This window comes from Anomalospiza imberbis, chromosome 37, assembly GCF_031753505.1.
Source record: "Anomalospiza imberbis isolate Cuckoo-Finch-1a 21T00152 chromosome 37, ASM3175350v1, whole genome shotgun sequence".
NCBI lineage: Eukaryota > Metazoa > Chordata > Aves > Passeriformes > Viduidae > Anomalospiza > Anomalospiza imberbis.
In genome coordinates, this window is record NC_089717.1 from 142,526 (window position 1) to 164,096 (window position 21,571).

At 54.5% G+C, this 21,571-nt stretch overlaps 2 protein-coding genes and 1 pseudogene across 3 annotated transcripts in view; all 3 read left to right on the forward strand.

The window, feature by feature from the left end:
• The window catches only part of LOC137464160 (zinc finger protein 436-like), a 46,872-nt pseudogene extending 36,454 nt beyond the window's left edge, over positions 1 to 10,418 (forward strand).
• Positions 1 to 21,571, forward strand: part of LOC137464133 (class I histocompatibility antigen, F10 alpha chain-like) — a 372,308-nt gene that overhangs the window by 92,567 nt on the left and 258,170 nt on the right. The window lies entirely within an intron of this gene.
• Positions 15,212 to 18,684, forward strand: LOC137464128 (N-acetylmuramoyl-L-alanine amidase-like). The gene is made up of 4 exons (XM_068175448.1): positions 15,212 to 15,360; positions 15,772 to 16,641; positions 17,390 to 17,600; positions 17,979 to 18,684. Exons 1-4 carry the CDS (start codon positions 15,306 to 15,308, stop codon positions 18,352 to 18,354), a joined length of 1,512 nt encoding a protein of 503 aa, XP_068031549.1. The 5' UTR covers positions 15,212 to 15,305; the 3' UTR covers positions 18,355 to 18,684.

Genomic DNA, 21,571 nt, shown 5'->3' on the forward strand with positions numbered 1-21,571 from the left:
TGGGAGTGACTGGGAATGACTCCAAGCACGCTTAGGGCAACTGGAATATATTGGGAATGTCTGTAACCTTACTGGGGGTGACTGAAGCCACACTGGGAGCAACAGAGACCATGCTGGGGACAATTGGGACCATGCTGGAGGCAACCGGAAGCAAGTGGGTGTGACTAAGTCTACACTAAGGGCAACTGGGTGTGACTGGGACCCTGGTGAAAGAGAATGAGATCCTACGGGGAGTGACTGGAACTATGCTAGAGGCCACTGACATCACACTGGGAGCAACAGGGAGCAATTCGAACTATGCTGAGGGCAACTGGGATCATACTGGGAGTGACTGGGCTCTGAGAAGCACAAGATGGTGAGGAGCAGGAGGACAACTCCCATCCCAGCCCCACAAATACCCCTATTCCCACAGATCCCCCCAGCCCCTTGCTCCCCCTACTCAACCCTGCTATCACTGTACTGGACTTGCAGCATCTCCAGGTCAGTGGGGGATGTGCTGGGCACACTCAATGACCTAGGCCTGGGAATCCTGATATTCCAGCTCAAATCTGGCCCTGTTCAAAGTGGGTCCCATCCAGGTGCACCCGAAGGTGGGTGAGAAGGCTGGAGCACTGGCTGAAGCTCTTCCCACATTCCAAGCACCTCTAGGGCTTCTCCCTACCATGAAGCTGCTCAGGGACCACCAGTTTCTGCTGCAGGGATTTGTCCTCCTTAGTCTCTATTCTCAGCTCGTTTTCTGAGGGAGGAAGGACAAGGAGAGGAAGGAACCAGAAAAAGGAAGAAAGACAGAAAGAAGGAAGAAGGGAAGATTTATTTTCATACCAGATGGAAGGGGAAAGAGATTTCTCCAACTCACCCCTGGCAGTACAGCGCTGGCAGCAGGGTTGTCCTGCAGCCAGGGGTGATGTTGGGCTGGCAGATGGAGGAGAAGAGAGGGGGAAAGGGGCAGTGACTTCCTCCTCACCTGCCTGTGTGTCCCAGGGAATCTTCCTCTTCCTTGCAGCCTCCTCCTCCTCCTCCATCTGGCCAAGGTTTGGGAACTGGAATTTCTGTTTTGGGGGAAAAACAAGTTGTGACTGCGTTGGCTGGGGTGTTCCTCCTGCCTGAGTCCATATCAAAAAGTCACCAGGTGTCTGGTGTCCATAAAAACCTCCAGACCACCAAGATTCAGCCACCCTCAAAAAAACCCAAACCACCAAGATTCAGCAAAAAACCATCCACCCAGGAGTTCCCTCTCTGGTCTGTCCACTTTGGAGTTCAAGAGGTCCCTCCTGTCTGGGCTCCTGCAGCTCCAGTGTGTATTGGTATCTCCTCTCTCTGGGCTGCTGGGGCTCCTGGCAATACCAGAGGTTCCCCTTCTCTGGGCTCCGCAGGTGGGTGTCAGAGGGGCTCCAGGGGTACTGCCTGTGCGGGGTCCCTATTTCAGGGTTCCGCGGTACCCATGGGTCTCTTTTGTCCATGGTGTTATGAATGAGGTACCTATATGTCCAAATTAATAAACCACAAAATTAAATTTAGCAGCAATTTTGATTGAGCAGCAATTTTATATAAAATACAATCAAGTAGTTACAAAAACAAATTTGGCAGTGGTTTGGATAAAGCAAAAGCAAAACAGATCGACTGGGATATGGGAGGCCTTCCCCACCCTGCCTCACGCACAAAAGGCAAAAGAATCCAAATACAACTTATATACTGTATGCTAATACATATTCTTCAATATTTTTCCGTAATCTCCTCCAATTCTTGAAATCTACATCACTATACTGCATGGCACATATTCCACTTGTTGCTAAGGGGTCTTCTTGGCTTTTTGATGGTCTTTTCAGAGGAAGGCTCACAGTCTTCCTTGCTGTCCTCTGAAAAACGTGGCAAGTTGTGCATGTGCATTAAGCTTTGTGTTTTGTAAGTAAGCATTACGTTCCAAATAAGCCTCATTATTTCACAGATAAGACCACTATTTTAGATTCCCTATCTGGAATTGTCTTCATCTCAAGGCCAATCCTGCCTTGGGAGTAGTCTTAACCTCGTTTGTCCCAATGCAAATTCTGCCTTGGGAGTTTTCCTAACTTTATTCATCTCAAAGCCGATTTCTGTTCTAGGATATTGCTTATCTCAATACTCCATCCTGTATCCTATTTTCTCATGAACATCTGAAAACATCTGTTTTATGACACTTATTTCATATTATTTTCCTCTATTACTTTTTAACAAATATTTTTTAAAATATTGACATAGTTACAATTATTAGCACAAATCATATTCATTTATCACAATGGTCTCAACATCTCCAGGCTGCCCGGGTTCCCCCTATCCGGGCTCCACGTTCCAGGCTCCCATGGGTCCCCCTTATCAGAACGTCCGACCCCGCAGGCTGCAGAGGTTTCCCCAGCTCCGGTACCGCCCTTCTCCACTCTCCCAACTCCCACCCCCGCTGGTATCAGGCGATCGCCATGTGGCTCCGGGCTGACAATGCAGGGCCTGACCCGAGTAGCCCAATCCCCGCCACAGGAGGGTCCCACGCATGCCCCAGCCCAGTGCCAGGGCTCTGTCGGCAGCCAACACCGGGACCCCCAAAATTCTGCCGTCTCGGAGCCGCTGAGAGGGCGCCCAGCCCTTGGCCCCAGGCAAAGAGCTCTGCCTGGGGGCTCTGGGCTCGCTCGGCAGCCGCCCCAGCCTTCCCAGCCCGCGGGAATTCCCCCAGATCGGGACAAAGTCCTGCCCCAAAGGACGCACTTGGATTGCCCACCTGCAGCTCCTCCCTGCCCCAAAGATCCTGGCAGTGGCCCCAGTGTCGCAGCTGCGGCTCTGGAGCAGGGAGGCTCTGCGGGACCCCCGGGCTGTGCCCACTCCCAGGCCGTGCCCGCCCCGGTGCTGATGTTCGGCCCGGGCTCTCTCGCTGCTCCCAGCTCTCACGGTCCCGGCCTGACTGTGCACCGACCGCCCGGCGCCGCAGGGCCCCGAGCCCCTGCCCAGCAAAGGGTCAGTGTCCATCGCCGGCCCTTGCTGGGGGCTCCGACCATTGCCTGCCCCCGGCACAACCTGCAGCTCCCAGCGCAGCTCCCCCGAGCCGGGCACTGCGGGTTCCGAACGAGGCAGAATATTCAGCTCATGGAATCTTTTTTATCTCTGCTTACATGTGCAAAAACAGCTGCTGCTGAGACAATCCTATCTCAGACTGAAGGCTTCTGTCCTAGTGTTATGAACAAGTTCAATATGGTTAGAGCTGTTAATGCACTTACAGTTGTAATAAGCTAAACCCTGGTTAAACCCACCTGGTACCCCCACCGTTAACTCCCTTACATACACCCTAGTTGTAACCCCCCCCTTACCTGTACCCTTATTGAATCCCTCCGGTATTGCCTCTGCTGCTCCCCAAAATGGCAGCCAGAAACATTCCCGGAATATGCAAATTAAGAAAAGCTCAAGAAAACCCAACAAAAGACCCTGGAAACAACGAGCCAACCTAAAATTTGAAGAACTAAGTGACTGGACCTACTGGGGGGAAGTCCCTTTACTCCACCAACAGGGCTTTAAAGGTCACCATCACCTAGTGGAACTGGACTAGAATGAGGACCCCAGCCAAAGAGCCAGAAGATGTTTTCCTAGGCACGCTCGTGAGGACGGAAGCCCCAGCTGCGCTGTGAAGCAAAACTGATCACCTCCTCCTCTGTGTTGCCAAAGGGAGCAGCGTCAGTGTGCGCAGCCCCTCGGGCCCCCACCCAGAGCTGATCACTGAATAAAGGCATCAAAAGGGAGCTGGTCTCCTGGCCCATTTATCACACTAGGGTGATATTATGGCTTTGGTCAATACTGGTGCACAATGCACATTAGTCCCATCGAGACATGTGGGGACAGAATCTGTCTCCATGGCTGGTGTGACGGGGGATCACAGGACTTTACCTTGGTGGAAGCTGAGGTGAGCATGACTGGAAATGAGTGGAAGAAACACCCTATTGTGACTGGCCCAGAGGCCCCATGCATTTTGGGCATAGATTACCTCCGAAGAGGGTATTTTAAAGACCCAAAAGGACTCAAGTGGGCATTTGGGATAACAGCTGTAGTGACAGAGGGCATCCAGCAATTGAACACCTTGCCTGGACTGTCCAAGAATCCAACTACAGTAGGACTTCTGAAGGGAGAAGAGCAACCGGTACCAATTGCAACTTCAACAGTGCATCACCAACACTACAGAACAACTCAAGATGCTGTGGTTCCCATCCATAAGATGATCCAAGAGCTGGAGAGCCAAGGGGTGGTCAGCAAAACCCACTCACCCTTCAACAGCCCCATCTGGCCTGTGTGTAAATCTGAAGGAGAATGGAGATTGACTGTGGACTACCATGCATTGAATGAAGCGACTCCACCACTGAGCGCTGCTGTGCCGGACATGTTAGAGCTCCAGTACAAGCAGTCCAAGGCAGCAAAGTGGAATGCCACTATGGATATTGGCAATGCATTTTTCTCCATTCCTCTGGCAGCAGAATGCAGGCCTCAGTTTGCCTTTATGTGGAGGGGAGTGCAGTATACCTGGAACCGACTGCCCCAGGGGTGGAAGCACAGTCCCACCATCTGCCATGGACTGATCCAGACTGCACTAGGAAAGGGTGAGGCTCCAGAACATCTACAGTACATTGATGATATCATTGTGTGGGGGAAGACAGCAGCAGAAGTGTTTGAGAAAGGAGAGAAAAATCATCCAAATCCTCCTGGAAGCTGTTTTCACCATCAAGAAGAGTAAAGTTAAGGGACCTGCTCGAGAGATCCAGTTCCTGGGAGTGAAGTGGCAAGATGGACAGCATCAGATTCCTATGGATGTCATCGACAAGATCACAGCTATGTCCCCATCAACCAATAAGAAGGAAACGCAAGCTTTCTTAGGTGCTATAGGCTTTTGGAGAATGCATATTCCTGAGTACAGCCAGATCATGAGCCCTCTTTACCTGGTCACCCGTAAGAAGAACGATTTCCACTGGGGCCCTGAGCAGCAACAAGCTTTCGCCCAGATTAAGCAGGAGATGGCTCATGCAGTAGCCCTTGGCCCAGTCAGGATGGGACCAGTTGTGAAGAACGTGCTCTACGCTGCAGCTGGGAACCATGGTCTGTCCTGGAGCCTTTGGCAGAAGGTGCCTGATGAGATTCAAGGCTGACCATTAGGATTTTGGAGTCAGAACTACAGAGGGTCTGAAGCCAACTACACCCCAACAGAGAAGGAAATCTTGGCTGCCTAGGAAGGAGTCCAAGCCACCTCAGAGGTGATTGGTACGGAAGCACAACTCCTCCTGGCACCCCAACTACCAGTGCTGGGGTGGATGTTCAGAGCAAAGGTTCCCTTCACCCACCATGCCACCAATGCTACATGGAGCAAGTGCTACATGGAGGTCTCATCATGCAGCATGCCCGTATTGGTAAACTGAATTGCCCTGGGATTTTGGAAGTAATTACAAATTAGCCTGAAGAGGAAAGTTGTGGTGTCACAGATGAAGAACAAGAACCAGTGACACGGGCTGAAGAAGCTCCACCACACAACTAACTGCCAGCAGAGGAAACACGCTACGCTCTTTTCACTGATGGTTCCTGTCACATCGTAGGGATGAATCGGAAGTGGAAAGCAGCTGTATGGAGCCCCACACAACAGGTTGCAGAGGCCACTGAAGGAGAGGGTGGATCAAGTCAACTTGCTGAACTCAAAGTCATTCAACTGGCCCTAGACATTGCAGAAAGGGAGAAGTGGCCAAAGCTCTACCTCTACACTGATTAATGGATAGTAGCCAATGCTCTGTGGGAATGGCTGGAGAGATGGAAAGAGGCCAACTGCCAGCATAGAGGAAAACCAATTTGGGCTGCTGAAGAATGGAAAGACATCGCTACCAGGGTAGAGAAACTCCCTGTGAAGGTTCACCATGTAGATGCCCATGTTCCCAAGTGTAGGAAATCCCTTTTTGTCCCCTCTCATCACGGGGTGGGAATCCTACATGGACACAGGTAAAAGACGAGCTCTTCTCCTCAGGACCAAATCCTGTTTATTATCAGGAGCCACCTTAGATCCAGGCAACACCTCAGGGGGTAACAGAGGCTGAGGTGTCTGGTGAGGTCTGAGAGAGAGAGAGAGAGAGTGAGAGTGAGAGCGTGTTCTCCCAGGGAAAAATGGGTGGCGCAGAGCCGAGGGGACACATCCAATGGGACACAGGTGAGGAGAAGGGGAGGGGACAGAAGGTCAGGGAGAGCCCATCACACCTGAGGCTTGGGGGGGAGGGGAAAGGTGTGTGGAATAGACCAATGTGACATAGTGCAATATAAAAACTACTCAGTGCAAATTCCCAATCACCCAGTGCAAAACAACATCTAAATAACTATTTAGTGCATCACAACACGCAAGAGTAGAGCTAATGAAGAGCAGCAAAACAACCAGCAAGTAGATCAGGCTGCAAAGATAGGGGTGTGAAAGATAGACTTGGATTGGCAACACAAGGGGGAGTTGTTCCTAGCACAATGGGCCCATGATGCCTCAGGTCATCAGGGTAGAGATGCCACCTATAAACGGGCATGAGACCAAGGGGTGGATCTAACCATGGACAGCATTTCTCAGATTACCCATGACTGTGAGACATGTGCTGCCATCAAGCAGGCCAAGCGAGTGAAGCCCCTATGGTATGGTGGACGGTCGTCCAAGTACAGGTATGGGGAGGCCTGGCAGATTGACTACATCACACTGCCCCAGACATGCCAAGGCAAGCGCTACGTGCTCACAATGGTGGAAGCCACCACAGGATGGTTGGAAACCTACCCTGTGTCTCATGCTACAGCCCATAACACCATCCTGGGCCTGGAAAAGCAGGTTTTTTGGAGGCATGGTACCCCTGAGAGGATTGAGTCTGACAATGGGACTCATTTCAAGAACAGCCTTATCAACACCTGGGCTAGGGAACATGGCATTGAGTGGGTGTACCATATTCCCTACCATGCACCAGCTGCAGGCAAAGTGGAGAGGTACAATGGACTGTTAAAAACCACCTTGAAAGCATTGGGTGGGGGATCTTTCAAAAAACTGGGAGCAGCATTTAGCAAAGGCCACCTGGTTAGTTAACACCCGAGGTTCCACCAATGGAGCAGGTCCTGCCCAATCTGAGTCCCTGAATATAGTAGACGGAGATAAAGTCCCAGTGGCACATATCAGAGGTTTGTTAGGGAAGACAGTGTGGATCAATTCTGCCTTGAGTACATACAAACCCATTCATGGGATTGTCTTTGCTCAGGGACCAGGTTGTACATGGTGGATAATGCAGAGAGATGGAACAACACCATATGTACCTCAAGGAGATCTGATTGTGGGGTGGGACTCATATGCAAATATTACTGTTTGCTGGATGCTACTGCCATTGTTTGTACATTAAACCACACAGACATGAGACAGAAGGAAATGTGTAAGTGTCAAAGGTTTGAGCAAGTGAGATAGAAGGAAATGTGTAAGTGTCGAAGGTCTGAGCAAGTGAGAGAGAAGGAAATGTGTCTGAGTGAGTGAAAGATGGAAGTTTTTACTTGATGAAGTTTTTACATGATGTTTGGTAGTATGTTGACGATTTGGAGATAGGGGGTGGGATGTCCTAGGGTGATGTTACGGTGCTTGCATTCCCAATCATGTGTTCTGTTTATGCCTGATATTATGTTCTGTGCCTTCAGGACTGACTCTGAAAGTGAAGGTTTGTTTTGTGTTGTTATCAGCCGGCTCACCTCTCCCATGATCTGTGTCTAGGAGAGGCTAAGGCTTGCTTGCTTGCTTGCTTTCGCTTTGCCCTTGCTTTTGCTTTTGCTTATAAGTTAGTTTAGCTAGGCAGTCCAATTTTTACCCTGGATTGTTTTTTTTTCCTTTCCCTTTCCTGAATATCATCTGAACCTGCTCCAGACTGGGACCTGGGAAACAAAAAGAAACAAGAGCCTGCATTTTGTGACCTGCAGCAGCCATCCCCAGCACCGGAGACCGAGAACTGGGCGACCACTCCCAGGAGAGACTTTCTGAATTTGTCATCTTTTCAGAGCGGTGAAAGAGTTTGTCATCTGGTGTTGTTGTTTTGTGCTGGGGAGTGTTTTGCATGGTAAATAAACAGGGTTTTTTCCCACTTCGCTCCGAGGAAATTCTTCCCAAACCAGGTGGGGGAGGGGCCATGGGGGTTCGCTGTATGGGGGGGCTCCTCCTGGAGGTTTTCTCCCAAATTTGCCCTAAACTAGGACACTTCCCACCGAAAATGCTAGCTTCAGTTCTGTCACACCATTAAGAAATCCAAGAGCAAAACTGGAAGCTGATTACAGAATCTTGCAAAATAACATCCGAGAACATTCTGTTATAAAATCACAAATATTAACAGCAGCTGGGAAAGTCAACAACGTTAGAAAACAATCTTCCAATACTGGGACTAGAAGAGCTCAGGCAATGCATTTGATTGGAACAAGTCATCTCTTTCTGACATGTGAGCAATGCCATCGAATTTCCAAAACCAGGAAAATAAGGAGCCCAGGCAGCTTCACACACAGTAATGACACAGAACAGGGCAAGGCAAGCAACTGCCAAAATTATAGCTTCCACTTGCAATTAAGAACTTTGGTTTCAATTCTACTGTAGCCACTATTAATATAGAGTAAAAAAGATAAAAACAGTAATAACTGTAACATTAATACCAACAACAGTGATATTTAAATTAATAGCAACAATAGTGAGAATAGAAATAATAAAAATTAATAATGGCTGTAAAAACCCTACTATACTTATACTAGGTTTGCATGGCCAGGTTTTGGTAAGGGAGGGGCTCTAGGAGCACCTTCTGTGAGAGGCTGCTGGAAGCAGCTGCTCCTCCATATCCCACAGAGTCAATTGCAGCCGGCTCCAGGAGGGACCAGCCGCCAGCCAAGGCTGGGCCAGTTAGAAATGGTGGTAACGCCTTTGGGATAAGAGATTTAAGAAAATGGGTGATCTTGTAGATGTAACTGTGAGCAGGGAAGAACAGGGTGAGAACATGTGAGAGGAACAGCTCTCCACACTCCAGGGCAGGGCAGGAGGAGGGGCAGGAGCTGCTCCAGGTGCTGGAGCTGATTGCCCTGAGATTGCCTGGTGCAGTCCCTGGTGAGGCAGCTGGGCCCCTGCAGCCCATGGAGGGTACAGAGCGCAGAGATGCGCCTGCAGCACCTGGAGGAGCCCGTGCCAAAGCAGGGGGATGCCTGAGCGGAGGCTGTGACCCCATGAGAAACCTGTGCTGGAGCAGGAACCTGGCAGGGACCTGCAAACCCCTGGAGAGAGGAGCCCACGCTGGAGCAGGGTCCTGCTAGGACTTGTGAGCCCATGGAAGAGCGAGCCACGCTGCAGCAGTTTGTGAAGAACTGCTGTCCCTGAGATGAACTCACCTTGGAGAAGTTCATGGAGAAGTGTCTCGGGGAGGGACCCAGGCACAACAGGGGAATGACTCCTCTCCCCAAGCAGCAGGAGAAACAACAGGGTGTAAACTGAACAGAACCCCCATTCCCTGTCTCCCTGCACCCACTGGGGGAGGAGGTAGAGCTGGGAAGGAGGGAGGGATGGGCAGAAGGTGTTTTTAAACCTTTATTTTACTCCTCACTATTCTGCTCTGATTTTGATAGTAATAAATTCGATTAATGTCTCTAATTTCAAACCTGTTTTGCCATGATGGCCTTTGCTGAGTGATCTGTCCCAGTCCTTATCTCAACCCATGAAGCCTCCATTCCATTTTTTATCTCCCGTCCATCTCTGAAGGGGAGTGAGAGAGCAGCTTTGGTGGGTGCCTGGCATCCAGCCAGGGTGAACAGACAACAGTTCCTTTCCTTCATTCTTTCTTTCTTTCCAGAGGTCATCGTACAGAGGTTGAGTGGGGCTTTGATGGAGGGAGTGAAGGTGGCAGGGAGTAGCAAGGACAGGAGCCACAGGGACGTGGGACAGGCATCAGAGGGGCCCGGGCAGCTGGCAGGGGGCAAGGCCTGTCCCCCTGGCCCAGCAGCAGCCCCGTGCCCTGCCCAAGGCGCTCCCAGCAGGGGCTGGGCCCCAGAGGCAGGGGGAGAGCCCAGTCCCGGGGGCGGCGTTTCTGCCCCGACCCCCATCCTGCCCAGCCTGCCCCGTGTGCGCAGTGACCGCTGGCACGGGCTGCACTGGACACTGTGACCTGCTGGGGACACTGAGAGCTGCCCCGCTGGGACACTGCCCTTGGGATTTCACAGGCACCAAACAAATCCCAGCCCCGCTCCTTGTCATGTCACAGGCACCAGAGCAAATCCCAGCCCCGCTCCTTGTGATGTCACAGGCCCTATGAGTGTCCTGAATATGTGGGAAGAGGTTTCAGAGCAGCTCTTATCTCCTCCTACATCAGTGGATTCACACTGGAGAGAGGCCATACTAGTGTCTCAAGTGTGGCGAGAGCTTCAGGCACAGCTCAGCCTTGATCCAACACCAACAGAGGCATCACTAAGGGAATCCCTGTGAGTGCCCTGAGTGCAGGAAGAGCTTCGGGAAGAGCTTTGTGCGCTGCTCCAGCTCCATCCCCCATGGGAGGATCCACATTGGAGGATCCCCAGTGACCCCTGTTGGGCAGAGCCCTGGTGATCCGTGTTGAGAAGACACCTGCCTGGGGGGCTCCACCTCTTCCAGGCTCCCAGTGGCCTTTATTTTCTTTTAATTTCTCTTTGAACTTTCCAAACACCCAAAACCGGGGTAAAAATAAAGACCTTGAACTAAGACATGGTCGGTGCCATGGGAGGAACTTGCAGGGGCTGTGTGGGCTGGAGGGAGTTGAGCACTCCTGGGAGGGACTTGGGTGTTGCTCAGGGTTTTGGGAAACCAAGGCCAAGAGGCTCTGGCTGCACCGGGAGACCCTGGTGGAGGTTCTGGGGCAGCTGATAAAAAACTCACTGCCCTGGACCTATCCCCATGTCCCCCTGTCCCGGTTCCCGGTGTCCCCCGTCCTGGATACCCCTCTCCCCGCTGTCACTCCCGTGCCCCCCGCCCCTTCCCGTGTCCCGTCCTGCTCCCTTCTCAGTCCAGACCCTATCCCCGGTCTCATTCCCTGTTCCTATCCCGTATTCTCTGTCTGGTTGCCGTTCCCATATTCTCAGTCCCGTATGCCCTTTTCTGTTCCCGTTCTCGTATTCCCGTTTGCATATTTCTATTTCTATATTCCCTCTTCCGTTTCCACATTCCCATTTTCGGTCCCGTTCCCATATTCCAGTTCCCGTATTTCCAGTCCCGCTCCCGGTCTCATCTTCCTATTCCTCATCCCATATTCTCAGTCTGGTTGCTGTTTCCGTATTCCCACTCCCGTTCCCGGTGCCACGCCCGTATTTCCAGTCCTATTCCCGGTCTCTGTCCCATATTTCCAGTCCCATTCCCAGTCTCTGTCCCGTAATTCCAGACCCATTCCTGGTCTCTGTCCTGTATTCCCGGTCCCGGTCCCTATTCCCGGTCCCTATTCCCGGTCCCGTCCTCTCTCACCGGACGCCGCCACCATGGCTCCGGCCCGCCCCAGCCCTCACGTGACCGGGGAAACCTCGCGCTGCTCCCGCCCACCAATCACGTGGCGCGATCCCCCTGGTATTTCCATAGCTCCGCCCTCCGTCTGGCCCCGCCCCCGCCGGCTGCAGCCGCGTCCGGGCGCTGTTTCCTCCCTGTTCCCTCCCAGTGCTCCCAGTAACAGCGATGCTGGGAGGGAGAGTGCTCCCAGTTCCTTCCTGGTATCCCAGGATACTTCCTGGCTCCCAGTTCCTTCCTGGCTCCCAGTATCGCTCCCAGTGCCGGGCGGGGCGGGGCCGCTTTACAACCGCCTCAGAGCAGAGCGCGGTTGCTTTTGGATGTCGGCACCGCCCGGGCCGGGCTGGGAGCGGAGGAGGAGCGGGATGGAGAGGAGGGAGAGAGGAGGAGGAAAAGGAAAAGCAGGAGCGGCAGGAAGAACAGGAGCAGAAATAGGAGAAGGACGAAGAGCGGGAGGAGGAGCAGCAGCAGCAGGAAGCCACGCGGTTCCCTGGCCCGCCCGCTGAGGCTCCCCCGGCTCCGGCAGCATCGCCCCCCCGAAACCGCAGGTGAGCCGGAAAGGCTCAAATCGGCCAAAATCCATCGGGGGGTCTCCCGGAGGATTTTTTTTGCGGGGCATGGGGTTGTTTGAATCTTGCAGGTCCCCAAAGCTGAGCCGCAAATTCCACTTTGGGGGGATCTAGGCGGTCCCAGGTAGCGGTCGCGCGGTACCGGCGGGGACGGGGGCGATGTCGGTGTTGGGGATTCCCCGTAGAGAGCCGGGGTGGAACGCGGGAGCCTCGGAGTGGGGAGAGCGCAGAGGGGCGATCCCGGAGCCGGGGGAACGTCCGGTAGACGGAAGGGGTGGGGGAAGCTGGAGATGAGCGGGGTCCGGGCTCCCGAGGCAGAAAGGTGGTCACTTGTCCGACTGGACTTGCGCAGCCGGGACCATCAAACCCAACACGCTCAGCATGTTTGTCCCCCGCAAACCAGGATTTCCCATTCCCAAACTTTGGCCGGATAGAGGGGGAGGCGACCCCAAGGAAGAGGAAGATGTCCTGGGACACTCAGGCAGGTGAGGAAGAAGTCACTGCCCCTTTCCTAGTCTCTCCTGCTCCATCTCTGTCACGATCCGCTAGAACAAGCAGGATGTTGTGATGGTGCGTTTTACCGATCCCAAAAGTGCAAAAGGCAAACAGCACGGAACCATCAGTTTAATCACAAGAAATGCACCTTTATTGAGTGCCCACAACAAATGTGATAGAAGGTTCAGAAAGGAAATAAAGGATAGAGAGAGAGTGAAAGAGGAGGAAGAGGGATATAGCTACCAAATGGAGAGACTAAATCCTTGATGGTCCAGCCACATAGATTCACTGTCGTCTGGGGGGGTTCACCAAAGTCTTGGTTAACTTAGGGGTCTTTTATAGTCCTCTGCCAAGTGGAGGGAACAGGTAATGGAGAAATGAGTCTATTGAAAAACAGGTACAGACAGTTCCTGTTCTGAAGCAAGGCAAGTCAATTTCAGCAGTGAGCGAGTCCCGTTGTTTTCTTGGTCTAGCGAACACACCTGCAGGCACCATTTGGCAAACAACCTGCTTCAGTCAGATCAGCGCCCCTGTGTTAGGATTATAGGGGTCTCAGTCTCAGTCCTTGGGAAGGAGCTTCAATCTCCATCTGCCACGGTGGTTGTGAGGCAGATGAGGGATCTTCTGCAGGAGATCACCAAAGTTACCCCATAAAGTTCATTTGGCCAAGAGGTGGGAAAATTCATGGGCTGTTGTGATGAGCGGGTATTGTGAAGCAGGTGTAAGTGTACAGAGCAAGCAGCTCCTATCCAGGCCCTGCTTGAAGCAGTGTAGTGTGGTGACACAGTAAACACAGCTGCAAATAATCACTTGGCGAACATCCACCTCAACCAGGCCAGAACTCCAATAGGGGTCTTCAGGATCTTAGTCTCTGCCATTAAAACGATCGTGAGGCAAAAATGAGGGGAACTTCAGACTGTCTCTTACAATCTCCCAGCCCAGCACGGCCCCCAGCTGCAGGACAGCCTCGCTGCCAACACCATCTTGCCAGGGATGGATTGGGGGGGATCTCCTTCCCCTTCCCTCCAGCACGGAGGCAAATCCTATCCTCTTCTTGTCCTTTCTCCCTCAGGAGGAGGATGGAGACCAGGCAGGACAAATCCCCACAGCAGAACCTAAAGGAAGAGGCCGTTTTGAGCAGCTCCATGTCGCAGGAATCCAAAAGGGAGGAAAAGCCCCAGAGATCCTTTATGAGGAGGGGTTGCAAACCCAGCCCCAGGATCTGTGAGGAGGAAAGACCCACCCTGGGCCAGAAACACAGCTGGAGATAGGCCAGAGCTCAGAGCTGGGTGTCCATGAGCAGCTTCATGGCAGGGAGAAGCCCCACAAGTGCTCAGAATGTGTGAAGAGCTTCAACTAGAGCTCAACTCTGATCTACCACTGGAGAATCCACATTGGGGAAAGACCTTACAAGTGTGGAGAGTGTGGGAAGAGCTTCACGATGAGCTCCATGATCTGTGGTCCTGGTGATCTGTGTTGGGAAGATCCCTGGCTGGGGGCTCCACATCCTCCTGGGCTCCCCATGGGTACCTGGATACATCCACAGACCATCAGAAATCCATTGTGGAGAGCAGATTTGTCAATTTTCATCCCCAGAAAAATCTCACCTTTTGCATCTTCTGGTGACATCAAGCAACACTGGATGGCCTTGGAGGTCTTTTCCAACATAAATCCATTGTTTTAATTCTCTCTGGCCCACAGGCATTTTCCACAGCCAAAAGGGGATGTACTGGGGCAAAACTCACAATTTTGGAGACAGTGGGATGGAAACCCCTCTTAAAAAGGTTCTTCCACCCATGTAAGCATGTGGATGCTCGGCTGGCACAGACACATAAATCCTTTTGGTTTAGCCTTGATTTTTTTTAATTTGTGTTCATCCCTTTGAAACCCCTGAAACTGGGGTAAAAATAAAGATGTTGAACAAAGGCATGGGTGGGGAACAATGACATGGGGGGACATGGCCATGGATGGGGACATGGGGAACATGGGCATGGGTGGGGTCATGAATTGGGACAATGTCAGTGCCACCACAGTGCCACCAGCACCTTCATCTCAGCCACGGCGAAGCACTGCCTGATGCAGTTCCTGCCACTAGGTCCCCATAGTCACCACCATGATGTCCTAGCTGAATGTCACCACCCACTAAGGCAGGACAGGGAACTTGTTCAGCTGGTGACAGGTGGCCCAGAAGCAGGTGACAACCATCAGGGTGTCCCAGAGCCACTGCACTCAGGGGACCCCAACTGCCCCTGGGAACAGACTGGGGACAGGACAAGGGTCAGTGTCACCCGGGGGGTTACATGGCTTGGTGACAGTGTCCCCTGACACATCCTGGTGGCTTCATGCACTGACATGTCATGGTGGCAGCGTCCCCACAGGTGTGGCAACATCGTCCCTGATGTGTGTCCTGGTGGCATTATGCCCCCTCCTCCCTTTGTGTCCCCGTCCCCCCCAATGTGTCCCTGTTCCTTTCCATGTCTCCCTGTTGCTTTCTCTGTGTTCCCTCCTCCCCATGTGTCCCTGTCCCTTTCCGTGTCTCCCTGTCGCTTTCCCTGTGTCCCTGTCCCTCTCCCATGTGTCCCTGTGGGGTCAAAGTCCCTGAGGCCCTGGGGCCGTATCCTGCAGGAGGTCCCTGTGTCCCACAGGGTGTCCCTGTGTCCTGCAGGGTGTCCCCCTGGTCTGCAGGGTGTCCCTGTGTCTCTCAAGGTGTCACCGTGTCCTGCATGATGTTTCCATGGCTTCTTCTGGCACTGAGTGTCTGCGCCCACCCCGGCAGAGGTAAGGACATGCCACGACATCCCACAACACCCCAGGACCTTTTTTCCTTTGATTTTGGGTCGTTCCTCTCTCTTTTGGGTATGTTTCCCCCTATTTTGGATCCTTTCTCCCTGTTTTGGTTCCTTTCCCCCTCTTTTGGGTCCTTTAGGCCTATTTTGGGTCCTTTCCCCTTATTTTGGGTCCTTTCCCCCTGGTTTGGGTCTTTTCACCTTATTTGAGGTCCTTTCCCCTGGTTTGGATCCTTTCCCCCTGGTTTGGGTCCCTTCTCCCTATTTTGCATCCCTTCCCCCTCTTTCGGGTCCTTTCCCCCCTATTTGGGGTGCCCTCCCCTTGCTTGTGGCACATTTTTGGGTGCCCCCCCGTCCTACAACCCCCTTAACCCCCCTCATCCCCTACCCCCTGTCACCCCAGGCATGTCCCCAGCTGTGTCCCCAGTTGTCACCCCACGCCACATGGACTCGGTTCTTGACATCCTGGACACCCTCGAGTCCCCGGCCCGGGGCGGCTTCCCCGGCACCGCCGTGGCCTTAGGGAGGAAGCTGGGTGTCTGCAGCACCCCGGGGTGCCGGGCAGTGCTGGGCGAGCCCCTCGGGAACCCCAAACGCCCCCCGGCTCTCACCCCAGGCCAGTGGCAGCTCCTGACCGAGCTCCTCCACCACGACCCAACAACACCGGAGCTAGGGGCGGTGCTGGCCCCCGACGGCTCCACAGTGGCCCTCGGTCCCCTCCTGGCCGGCATCGAGGCGGGGCTGAGATCTGGCGGGTTTGGGCGACCCCTCCCCACCCTTGACCCGCCAGCCGACCCCCTCTTGGCTGTCACCATCGCCGAAGCTTTGGGGACATCCTTCCTGCTGGCGCAGGGGGGTGACAACAACGCCACCGCACTGGGACCTGGCGGCTGCTGGGACAACGTGGAGAACCCCCAGAATTACACCCTGAGGGGTCCCCCGTCCCCTGTCCCCGACCCTGTGGCCATTGGGGCCATGGATGGGGCGATCCTGGGGGCGCAGCTGGCCCGGGGACCCCTCCCGGTGGCCGAACTGCTTCGGGACTACTACGGGACTGGGAATGGCTCAGAAGTGGGGAGACCCCCCAGCAGTTACCGGCGCCGGGATTTTGGGGCACTGGTGGGACAGGGACGACTGGAGAAGGAGGTGGCAGCAGTTTTGGGGCTGCTGAGGACGCTGTCACCCACCTTGGAGCTCCTGAGGGACATGGGGACACAGGAGGTGGCAGCCGTGGCTCGTAGGGCGGCGTGGGAGTTCAGCAAGCGCTATGTAGGTACGGGTGGGGTGGCATCTCCTAAATGGGCTTGACACCTCCCAAACTGGAGTTGTCACCTCCCAGACAGGGGTTGTCACCCCCTAAACAGGGATTGCCACTGCACAAATGGGCATTGTGACCTCTCAAATACAGATTGTCACTGCTCAAATGGGCGTTGTCCCCCCCCAAACAGAGTTGTCACCCCCTAAACAGTAGTTGTCACCTCCCAGACAGGGATTGTTACCCCCTAAACAGGGGTGTCACCCCTCAAACAGGGATTGTCACGCCCTAAATGGGCGTTGTCACCTCCCAGGCAAAGATTATCACTCCCTATATCTCCACACAGCCTCTGCCATGACCCCAAGTACTTATCAAGCCCCATGTCCCCAAGGAGGACTTTGTCCCCACAAGGCCTCTGCCATATCCCCAATGGTTATGGGGACATATCCAGCCCCTTGTCCCCACATGGATACCAAGGAGCCCCTTGTTCCCTGCTGGACTCTACTGTGTCCTCTTCAAGCCTCATGTCCCCACGTGGCCTCTTCATGTTCCCAAGGACCTGTCAAGTCCCTCATCCCCTGGTGGACTCTACCATGTCCCCAAGGAGCTCCTTGTCCCCATATGACTTCTGCCATGTCCCCAGGGGCCCATAAAGCCCCTTGTCACCATGTGGACTCTACTGTGTCCCCATCAAACCCCATTTCCCCCCATGGCCTCTGCCATGTCCCACATCTCAGGGGACACCTCCACCCTATTGTCCCCACAGAGTGCCCGGCCATTGTGCCGCGCTGTCTGTGGGGTGCCCGTCCCTACCGGGGCACCCCAGCCCTGCTGCAGCCCCCACTGGGCTCGGTGTTCCTGCACCACACCCTGGAGCCATCGCAGCCCTGCCGGACCTTTGGTGCCTGCACCCGCGCCATGAGGAACATGCAGCACTTCCACCAGGACACCCGTGGCTGGGATGATATCGGCTACAGGTCACTGTCTCCTCCCTGGGGTGATGGCACCTGCCACGCGCCCTGGCACCCCCTGTGGGTGCAGTCATAACCCCCACAGGCCCCATCCCTGTCCCTTCACAGTCCCCATCCGTGTTGACGCACAGTCCCCATTTCCATTTCCCCTTCTGTCCCCACAAACCCTTATAGCCCCCACCATTGTCCCTGCATTGTCCCCATCACTGTCCACTCACTGTCCCCATCCCTGTCCCTTTGCAGTCCCCACCACTGTCCTTTTGTAATCCCCATCACTGTCTCTCCACTATCCCCATCCCTGTCCCTTTGCAGTCCCCGCCATTGTCCCCTGCAATCCCCACCACTGTCCCCCACTGTCCCCTCACTGCCATCATGTCCTCGCAGCTTTGTGGTGGGCTCGGATGGGTACCTCTACGAGGGCCGGGGATGGCACTGGGTGGGTGCCCACACCAAGGGCTACAACACCCAAGGCTTTGGCATTGGCATCATCGGGGACTTCACGGCCACCCTGCCGGACCCCGACACGCTGGCCCTAGTGCGGGACGAGCTCCTGCCCTGCGCTGTCTGGTCTGGACACATACGGCCGGACTTCACCCTCCGTGGCCACCGCCAGCTCGGCCACACCGACTGCCCCGGCAATGCCCTCTTCCAGGAGATCCAGAGCTGGCCCGGCTTCCAGGGGACACCGGTGGCACTGGGGCTCAGGGTAGGTGGCCTGGTGGGATTGGTGGGAAGGGGTTTAGGGTCATCTTGTGACTGATTGTGGGTCTTGTCCACTCTGCAGTGAGGAGCGGCTCCGGCCGGGCTGGATGAAGGCAGGAGAGGTTGGACAGTGGTCCAGATGGACACCAGCCCAGTCTGGATGGACACTGGTCCAGCAGATGTTGGTCTGATGCATCAAGCTGGACATTTGTCCAGATGAACACCAGACCCATGGATCCCAGCTGGCCTCTGGTCTGCAGCCCCTCAGCCTGGACAGCCCCCAGCCCAGATGACCACCAGCCCAGCCACACCCTGGCCCACCCCACTGGCCCAGCAGCCCACAGTAGCCCTAACCCCAAAACCCCCCAAAATAAATCCAATTCCAGGACATCCGCTCTGGGTGGTCCCTGCAGAGCAAGGGAAATCTGAGGCACGGGCTGGGGGTGACTTTGGGGGTGATGGGAGTGGACTTTGGGAGCCACCCTGGAGACCCCAAACACCCCCCCTCAAAAAGAGCACACAGCCCCCAAACTGGCACCTGCAGCATCCCGGGCCCCGCAGCTGTCATTTTGGAGGGACTCTAGGAGCCACCATGACCCCACAGTCTCTTCGAGAGGTGACCCGCGGGGTCCCCCAGGTGTCGCCGGCACATCCCCAGCGGGAACAGTGGCATCACCTCCTGGGGCAGTGGTGGAGAAGGAGGAGGAGGTGAAGGGGTGACTGAAAGTCCTGCCTGGTGTCACGATCCGCTCCTGCGGGGTGTCGTGCTGGTTCGTTAACCGATCCCAAAAGTGCAAAAAGGCAAATGGCAGGGGACCATCAGTTTAATCACAATAAATGCACCTTTATTTTGGTACCAACAGCAAATGCAATAGAGGGGACAGAAAAGGAAATAAAGGATAGAGAGAAAAGAGGGGAAAGGGGAATTATAGCTACCACTGTCGAGACGAGATCCTCAATGGTCCAGCCACATGGATTCGCCGTCATCCATGGGGGTGCACCAAAGTCTTCCCAAAAAGTTACAGTTTATACAGTCCTTAGCCAAAGAGAGTGGCATCTGGCCAGAAGGTAGGCCAGATTGATGGGCCATTGTGAAGAGCCCCTTGGTCTGTGGAGCAGGTGCTGGCACGCAGGGACGAGCCACCGCTGGTCACAGCCTGCAGGAATGCAGTGTTCTGTAGAAGCACAGCGAGCGCAGCTGCTGACAGTCACTGGGCAAGCGTCTGCATCCACCTCAGCCAGGCCAGAACTCCTGTCAGGGTCTGCAGGGTCCTTGCGACAGTCATGAGGTAAATGAAGGAAACTTCAGACTGTCTCTCACACCCAGTCACACAGGGAAGCCACAACAGGAATGGGGACCAAGCGCAGCGGATGTACTGTGGGGACGGGGTGGGGGGTGTCGGAACCCAGAATGTCCCTTGGACACTCTTGGATGCTCTGGGCCCAGGTCAGAAGCATTTGAGACCCTGGAATGCAGCCACAGACCCCTGTGGCTTTGAACCTGATCCATGGAACAATTTACCAACCTTGCAGGAAGAACAAGAAGTCACAAAAGTTTAGATATTATAGTAGAAGTAGTCACAGAGTGAAAGGAAGAATTTTTGAGTGCTGTACAGGGGGGTTTTAAACCTTGTACAGAGGGGTCTGAGTTTTGTACATGGGGGTCAGAAGTTCTAAGATGGAGGGACTTGGGTGTGCCCTGTCCTTTTTCCTTCTTCTTCCTAACCTCCATGTTCTTGGTGATGTTGGCATTCACAGATTGGTTTAGAGTAGAAAGTCACTGTTCAATACAGGAGATGGGCATTAGGAGAAAACTGTAAACATCTAATACGTAATATAAGGTATAAAAGAGGGCACCAGCCCCCTGGGCGTCAGAGCGTGCCCTCTCCTGACTGCTGAACGGACCGCAGCAGCTCAGGGAGAAATCTTTTAGATAACACACAATAAACTACCTTGAGACCGGACGACTGAAGACTACTGAGTCTTTCTTTGGAGACACGGGTTGGAGGAGAGACTTTTCCACCTTTACGGGCTCACCCCAACCCAGGGTGAGTTCCGACAGGGGGGACATGGGGACAGTCCCCAAAGTCCCCAAGATCTTCTCGGGGGATGCTGCAGTCAGGACAGCGTGGGGGATATGGGGTCACGTGGCATCCTCGGGGGGACGCAGGGGGCTGGAAGTGGCATGGGGGGACCCCAAAAAGGCTGTCACCCCCCCTTGTAGGATGTGGGGCCACACATTCTACATGTGGGCGCTGGTGACAAATTGGTGAATCGTGGTGATCAAAAGCACAGGTGCCACCTCGGGAATGTCACAGAGAGGGGGTCCTGTGGTGCCACTGTGCGTCCTGCGCTGAGCAGGTGACAAAGGGGGGATCAGGGGGTCCTGAGGGTGCGGGGGAGCACAGGGGAAGCATGGCTGGGGCACGATGGAAACACCTCCAGTCCCACCTGTGTCCAAGGCACAGGGATTGCAGGGCACCCATCACCCTGTCCCCCTGGCACCCTATCCCCAGCAGGGGTGGGGGCTGCGAGGGGCTGGCATGGGCACCCACTGGGTAGGGACCCCCTGGGTGGGCAGAAGAACCCAAAAATTTGGGTCCCCTAGATAGGCAGGGGTATCCGAGGGAGGCAGGACACCAAAAATTGGGGATATCTCAAGGTGGGGATGCCAAGTTGGGGATGCCCACCTCATGATGCCCAAGTCCAGCCCCTGGAGTCCCCTGAGTGATTCTCCCCATCCCAACCCCACCCACACCTGCCCAGGGACCCCCAGAATGCCTCCACTCATTCCATTAACCCCAAGTCCAGCCCATGAACCCCCCAAAATTATTCTTTCCATCCTGCCACGCACAATTCCAACTCACAAAATTACTTCCCCCATCCCACCATTCCCAAATTTATCCCCTGGGCCCCCCAGAGTGACTCCCCCACTTCCCACCACCCCATATCTACCCCACGGACCCCCCAAACTCTACTCTCCCCCCAACACATGGAGGTGGAAGCCCACCCAGCCACCCCCAAGCCCCCACCCTACTGAAGAACTACAAGTGGCGCACTGCGATTGCCACCGGCAGTCCACTGGCGGCAACCCCAAAAGGGGCAGGAGGTCCCCAGGGAGCTGGCGTTGGGAGCAGCTGCTGGGCTGGAAACGCTCCTACAGCCACCCTGGCACTGAAGGTGACAGGGCTGGTGACAGGGGTGTCCCCAAGGCCAGCGTGCACCGGTCGCTGTCCCAGAAGGTTTTTTTCGCCCCCTCCAAGGTGCCCAAGGGT

Coding starts and splice junctions, on each gene's coding strand:
- LOC137464128 (XM_068175448.1), top strand. CDS start 15,306: ATGATGTTTCCATGGCTTCTTCTGGCACTGAGTGTCTGCGCCCACCCC. Junction 15,361..15,771: donor CTGCGCCCACCCCGGCAGAG/GTAAGGACATGC, acceptor CTGTCACCCCAG/GCATGTCCCCAGCTGTGTCC. Junction 17,601..17,978: donor TGGGATGATATCGGCTACAG/GTCACTGTCTCC, acceptor ATGTCCTCGCAG/CTTTGTGGTGGGCTCGGATG.